General features: G+C 27.3%; 1 protein-coding gene across 2 annotated transcripts; it reads right to left on the reverse strand.

Moving 5' to 3' along the window:
• Positions 1-4,694: 4,694 nt before the first annotated feature.
• On the reverse strand, positions 4,695-5,969 carry LOC133793618 (uncharacterized). Of its 2 annotated transcripts, XM_062230929.1 has the most exons (4): positions 5,717-5,969; positions 5,492-5,614; positions 5,250-5,381; positions 4,695-5,133 (listed from the first exon to the last, which is right to left on the reverse strand). In XM_062230929.1, exons 1-4 carry the CDS (start codon positions 5,864-5,866, stop codon positions 4,846-4,848), a joined length of 693 nt encoding a protein of 230 aa, XP_062086913.1. In that variant the 5' UTR covers positions 5,867-5,969; the 3' UTR covers positions 4,695-4,845. The 2 variants fall into 2 exon arrangements, with proteins under 2 accessions (XP_062086913.1, XP_062086914.1); XM_062230930.1 differs by lacking the exon at positions 5,492-5,614.
• Between the last annotated feature and the right edge of the window lie 1,563 nt (positions 5,970-7,532).

Consider the following 7,532-nt stretch of genomic DNA (forward strand, 5'->3'; position numbering starts at 1 on the left):
TAATTTTACGATACAGTTGGCCAAAACATAAGAAATGAAAATTTTGAGTTTTTAATTTTTGTTTAATTTAATAATTACTAATAATGGTGCTGTTTAGTAATACTTAAAAAAAATAGTTTTTTATTTAATTTAACAATTAAAAATTTAAAAGTATTTGGTAACTCTATTTTTATTTATTATTTTTTAAAATTTTAATTAAAATTTATTAAATTTTGAAAATAGAAAATTTTTCTCTTTCAAAATATTTTTAATCATTTTTCGACTTTTTTTTCCTTTTTCAAATCAACACCTCATATTTTAAAATAAAAAATAAAAATAAAAGTTATCAAAGACATTATTACTTTTTGCTTTTAAAAACAAAAAATAAAAATAGTTACCAAACATATTTTTATTTTTTAAAAATAAAGAAACAAAAATAAAATAATATTTCTATTTTTCTATTTAAAAAATTCAAAAACAAAAAATTTACTAAACACAACCAATATTTCTTTTGTTTATAAGTATGTATTGGTATCTCACTTTTTTCTCAAAATTGCATTATTTTTTAATTTATTTCCAATTTGCCATAAATAATGCCATATGTGGACTTTCATCTACAAGACAAAACAATGAAGCCATTTTGAAATAAGACATAATGGACTTTTGAGGTTTTTTTTTTTTGCTGAATAATGGACTTTTGAGGTTAAAATAACGTGCAAGGGAAATTCTAAACTTGAAAGTAACATAATTCATTTCAATTCATAAAGGCAAAGTGAGAGTTTATATACGCCATTGGAACCAAAAATAATGGGGAAAAATAATATATGCATTGGTTTAAAAAACGTACACACATAAAATTTGTTTGGAGTTGTTTATATTGTATTTTTATTTACGGAAAAAATATTTACTTTTTAAAATTTTATTGAGATTTTAGGTTTGAGACATAATTAAAAACAATTGTGGGAGTTGCTTTTGTTTTCTTTCTACAACGAAAAGAATCCCTCGTGTGCTTGACCAATTCCATATTGATCACCCAAAAGTAATAATAAATGTGTTATTTCATTTATATAAATCTTGGAAAGAAAAAAAAGTAGTTGCCATCTGTATTAAGCGTGCCTCTATGAAATTTGAATACAATAAGTCAATGAGAGCGTAATTTGTAGAGTGAATTATTTTATTTCCCAACGCTAATTTTTAGGAAAATACGGCATACTATTTTCTCTCTATACTGAATTACTGACTTTTTTTGGTTATAAATATCTTCATCAAAAATTATAATTAGTAAAAAAATACTTATTAATTCGTTATATTCTATCCAAAAGATAGAGATAGAAGTTATGATATGATACAGAATTTATATAAATTTAAATTCACAAAAATCGAAAGAGGTTATATTATAGCTTTATTTAAAAAAAAAAAAATAAGAAACAGAAATGATATAACAAAACAAAAAAAAAAAAAATCAAACATTTGAAATTTGTGCAGAAAATAATAATTCAAATAACAAAACTCAAAAATTCAAAAGAGATCAGGATGGCATGGGAAGAATAATATTGAAAAAAGAGGATACTGAGGAGGGTGAGGTGAAAATGGGTTTAAATAAATGTCGTGTTTTGATTGGCTGCTAGTGTCTAAGGAGACAAGTGTTGAAAGTTGAGAGTCTGAAACATTCAAAACTTGGAAATAACATCTCTCACCCACAAGGAAATAAGTGGCCATTTGAGCATTTATGATAACAATCTTGGTCAACACGTACACATTATATTATACTATTACATAGTCAGTCGTAGCAGCCCAACCGAAAGGCCTAAAGTCCAAGAAAGACTGATCAAATATACCTATAAATAAACTCTCTCTCACACACACACATTATTATTCACAACGTCACAAACTAGTGAACTATATCCTCTGATCCAGCTCGGCCTCAATCAAATTCTCTAATCTTAAACACTTTCTTTCTTTCCAGTGAGTGATGATGAATACCACAAAAAAGCCAACTGCCCTTTTGGTAATTTTGTTGTTGGTTGTTTCCGTGGCCGTCGTGTCGGTGGGCGCCACCCGAGTGTTGCTGGAGGATTTCGGCGGTGGAAGTCATCTTCAGATGAAGACGCATGGCTCATCCTCGTCGGTGAGGCAGAGCTTATTGGCGTTTTGGCTCCAAAGGCTATCCTCTGGACCAAGTCCCAGTGGTCCTGGTCACTGATATATAATGAGACTCACATTTTTCTTTTTCATGTATTCATTTATTTATTTTTTAGATAGTTAGTGATGAGAAAAAATATAATATATTCTTTTTATTGAACTTATTGATTTATTTTTGGACTTGAAATGCAATAAAACTGTCCGTTATTTTTTTTTATCTCTCTGTAAAAATGTTCATTTGTGTGAAGTTAATTCATTGGTGAAGGTACTAATTGACTGTCCAATGTCCACTATATATATTTTTTTAAATTACTAAATTAGATTTTAAAGCATAAATCTTTTGTTTGCTTGATCTGATATTACAAGCAAAAAACATATACCCTCTAAAAGTCATAGATATACAGAAGTATGAATAAAAAAAACAAAAGACATTAATTTAAGATCCTCCTCAATCCATTTCTAAGAAGACTGCTTTGAAGGTCACCTGCCTGGAAAATGGGTTCATGGACTCAAGTTCTTGTACAATATAATTAATATTACAGAGAGAATAGAAACCAGTACTCTGTTATTTCATCAAAAGGGTAAGTAAAAATTGTGTTAAATTCATTATTTAGTACGAAAATACATATAAATATTATACGTACAGCAATAGGAGAAGCATAGTGTATTGGCTAAAAGAAAATTTCATATTCAAAGTTCAAACTCGAGATCAAGATTCGTTAATCATTTTCGCTCGAAAACTTTAGAAGAGGTCCAATGATAATGACTGCCCATACAGTAATATTAGGCACACTAGATGAAACATATCTGTATGCATGGTATCCTTCTTAGCAAAAACATAGACTATGTTATTACAGAACATAAACAAAAATTGTTTAAAATTTAATACCCACTTGGATTTAAAATATATAGATAAATAAAGTATGCACATGATTAAAAAAAACAGAAATTAATCGAAAGAGGACATTATTTGTGTTGTGACTTCTTCCTTCTCCTTGCTTGTAACATGCAAGAAGGACTAGAATTATGGCCCTAAGTTATGTGAGGCCCAATACAAAATATAATTTTTTTTTATAATTTTTATATATAAAGTGATAATTTTCTAAATTTTGGAGCTTTTTGTATGTAAAAACAAATGGCATTTTCCAAATTTTGGGCCCTTTGAGTATGCATAGGTGATGCAGAGTTCCCAAGTCTAAGAGCAAACAGGACCTAATTACTTTCTGTATCCACTCTTACAAATTATAAAAAGTAATTAATCTTGATTTTTTTTTTTAAATCTGATTGATTAATTACTTTTTATAATTTTATAAAGAGTGTTCTGGGCAAGATTTTTTTTTGGGTATGAGGTTGCATCTTGGGTTTATATAATTACATTGCATATTATAAGGGAGATGGAAAAAACTATTTGTAGTGGGAAATATATTTTAACATAGGTTAGGAAACACGTTAGAAGAATTTTGAAGCTTGGAATATTGATGACTGATATATGTGAGACATTAGTTTTGTAACAGGATGCAAGACAATTGTTACAGTTTCCGTATGTGATATTGGCAATCCAAGAGATCATGGAGTCTTATGATATTGAAATGTGAATCAAGGTATGGTATCTACTGGTCCTTAACTTTCTCTGTTGTACCAACTGCTAACTAGGAGAACATGTTCCTACAGCAATATGAGACTAATTCAGAAATACAAGGGATTACTTGCGAATATACATGTAGTTAATCAGATCAGTGACGTGGACAAAGCCATTATGGAAAAAGAAAAAAAATACTAAGGGAACATGATTAAATTAGCTCCTTGAATCAAAGCCAATGAGGTATAAATAAATATTAGAAGTTGCTACATATTTATTGAATACTCTAGAATATACTAGACATGAATTTCTTATAAACATTACTAGAAAACTTAAGTCTAGAATTTTTTAGTTATGCTTGAGAAATAAGTAAATTTCTGTAGCATTAATCTAGAAGTTATTTGTAAATGAAATACACTAGAAAAATCTAGAACAAATAATTCTAACCACAAATGTAAAGTGGGCTAGCCATTATAAATATTCCATCATGAGCAGCAAATAGTGTACATACAAAATAACAAACGATCAATAAAATTGTACTACTACCCATTACTCTCTAAAACATAAACCTTAATCATCCAACTCAAATTTCTTCACTTGTCCACTCAACAATATCAACTATAATATCATAACTCATCATTACTCTAGCCACTACTACTACTTATCAAATATTCTAAACTACAACAAATCATCTCTAAATTCTCTATCCAAAATTCACAAACCATCAACAAATAACAATGCAAACATAGCTGCCATCACCTTGAAACGACCCACGAAATGTTATTTGTGGTGGACTGCTACCACTAATGATAGACCTTTCTTTTCTAGGTGATACTATTAGCTCATATAATGTCAAAGAAAGAATATGCTAAAGCAATTATCAATGAGTAATTTGATGAAGCTAAAACTGCTTGAGCCTCATAGTAACACTATCAAAACTAATAAAAGGAGTTACTAATCAGCTTGTATTGTCTTCATGTCAAACAAAAATAACTCAGCCAAATTATGATGAGATCGTCAGAAACATAGTAATAATACAAAAAAAAGAAGAAGAGGGTTTAAAGAGAGTGATTCATTAAACCCAACATGCAACATCAAAACTTATTTCATTTTGTAAAGTTGTTAATCATTAAGAAGTAAATAAACTAAATACAAAAGTAATCCCCCAACCCAAGTTGAAAGCACAATGAATGTATAATATTATCCACCATAGCCTTCACTCTGTGGCTACTAGTCCTTGTCATGGGATAGTGTTTAGCACGTCTCAAAAATTCCAATCGATTGGAAAGCGTTCTGTCCTTGGGAGGGCTTAGGTAAACTTTGGCTTCGTAAAAGTATCCATTTGTTGCTTCCAATGTTAGATAAATCCAAAGTCCGTTCACCAACATGCCATTCGCTTTCACAATTCTCTTTAGCTTAATAATAGGTGCAAGCTGACACAAATTAACACAAAAACAATATTCAAATAGTTATGTATGTTTAAAATTATAAATATTAATTAATAATGTGAAAATATATACTTCTAGTGAACACACACAACACCACACACCCTGTATTTGTTGTGCTTTTCCAGTGCAAATATTGCTGCATCTTTTGCCAATGATGTAGTTTCAAGTGCTGGTGAAATCATATGAGCAGGAGCGTAGCGCATTGGGATATCAAAGCAATCAACATGAAAACCCTAATGATTCAAAAGCAAACATTAAAGCACATATATATATATATATTTATATATACCCAACAGATCATAAACAAAATCTATAAACAAAAAACTTAAGATTATTATTATACCTCCCATTTTAAGAGTTGCTCCTTATATCGGTTGACTTTAATTTGACTCTTCCAATATTCAGGATCACTCTTATCGGTAATATTGCTACATTGATATTGTGGATTTTGCAGTTTTGCATATTCCTAGGGTGATAATAAGTATATTAGAGTAATACATAATACAATCAATTAGGTCAAAAAAATTAATGTTAACAGAAATAAAGAAGAAGAGTAATAATAAAATACCTGATGAGAATAGATTGGCTCTGAATTGTTCCCATCTGATTTTGAACTTGTCTTTGGTCGGCGTATTCCTATTAGGATAATAACGGCCGTCATAAACACAACGATTAGATCCAAATCAAAAAAAGGGTGAAGCTCATCATAGAAATACATGATAAAAGAATTGCAATACAGCACTTAATCTGTGTGAAAATATATATTTATATAATGAGCATGTCAAAGGTTTGGGTAATAACCAGAAATGGAAATTAAAATTAATTATCAAAAATCTTTGCCTGTGGAAAAATATATATATATATATATATTTTCACCGATTGATGATCACCAAATCATCAAGTATATATATTAAGGATGATATTTATATCTCAATAATCTATAAAGTTTGTCCATTTATTTTTTAAAAAAATTAATTTATTCTTAACATTTTTTCTCCATTTTTTTTATATTCTTTCATTTTAATTTTTTTTTGTGTTAATTTCAATCATTTTATTTTATCTCACTTTTATAATTTTTTCAAAAAATAATTTAGAATTTTTTTTTACCACTTTTGATATAATTTAAGTATTTTTTATGTTTAAATATTTCAATTATATTTTATTTATATCTATCTTTTAGAATATGAAAATTAATAAAAACATTTTTTAAAAAATGAGCAAAAAAAATAGATATATTTTATATTAATTTTTAATAAAAATAGTTGTCTTAATCAGATTTTGGAATGTTAATATAATTGACCATATATATTAATAACCGAGTTTTCCTTAAAACACATTTAATTTAAAATTGTACATATATATAGAAGAGATATGTATTTATTAATTAAAGAAAATTCTAGGACTTGTTCGACATGAGAAATAGAATAACATAACTGGTTACCATCGTAATTAGTTCTTTTTTTTCATATCTATTTTGTTTTTAAACCTAGCTGTAACCAGTTATTTTCACGATCAATTTAGTTTATTTTTTTTATATCAGTTTTTTTTCCAACTAAGTAACCAGTTACAATTCAATTGATATTTTGATAATAATACATTACTAAAAAAATTGAAATTACTTTTATAGTTGTAACTAGTTATCACAACACCACTTAAAAAATAAACTAATATTTATTGTTGTAACCAGCTATCACATATCATTAAAAAAAATTAACAGTGACATAGGATTATTATCACACAAAAAATCAAAATTGTTTTGATAGTGGTAACTAGTTACTGCAGATAAAATGTTAATTGAAGAAGATAAAGAAATAGAAGAAAAGAAGAAGATATTAGAATAAAAAGTATGGTGATGAATGCCTCATATTTTTTTCTTCAAGGAATTATATAAAAAAATATTTTATAAAATATAAATGATAAAAAATAATGCAAATAGATTAAAATTATAAAAATAATCTTAAAACATATCAAAATTAACTACTAAAAATGTATAAAAAATAAAATATGGTATACCAATAAAATTTTACAAATGTATGAAAAAGAAATTCGAGTAAACAAAAAAAATATGCCATAAAAAACTTAAGGATTTTTCAAAGTTTGAAAAAAAATATCATATTTAGTGTAGTTTCCTAAAAAAAATTACTATATAAGGTGATGACCAAATCATCAAGTAAATATATTAATAACCTAACTTTCCTTATAAAAAAAATTAATTCAAAACCGTACATATTTTTACAGAATAAAAGAAAATTCTAATTATTTATTATCTGGGCCCACTTGTTATAGGCTTTGTAGATGTATTCTATCCACAAAGTGGAGTTTTATTTCAATAAAAAAAAGAAAAGAAAAGGAAATTGGCTGAAGAGTTCAAATTGTCTCAGTTG

This window comes from Humulus lupulus, chromosome 8 (assembly GCF_963169125.1).
Source record: "Humulus lupulus chromosome 8, drHumLupu1.1, whole genome shotgun sequence".
Lineage (NCBI taxonomy): Eukaryota > Viridiplantae > Streptophyta > Magnoliopsida > Rosales > Cannabaceae > Humulus > Humulus lupulus.

What these genes read in the sequence shown, in the direction of transcription:
- LOC133793618 (XM_062230929.1), bottom strand. Translation starts at nt 5,866, where the DNA reads ATGTATTTCTATGATGAGCTTCACCCTTTTTTTGATTTGGATCTAATC. An exon ending in AGCAACTCTTAAAATGGGAG is followed by an intron (nt 5,382 to 5,491) that starts GTATAATAATAA and finishes TTGAATCATTAG; the next exon opens with GGTTTTCATGTTGATTGCTT. An exon ending in AAAAGCACAACAAATACAGG is followed by an intron (nt 5,134 to 5,249) that starts GTGTGTGGTGTT and finishes AATTTGTGTCAG; the next exon opens with CTTGCACCTATTATTAAGCT.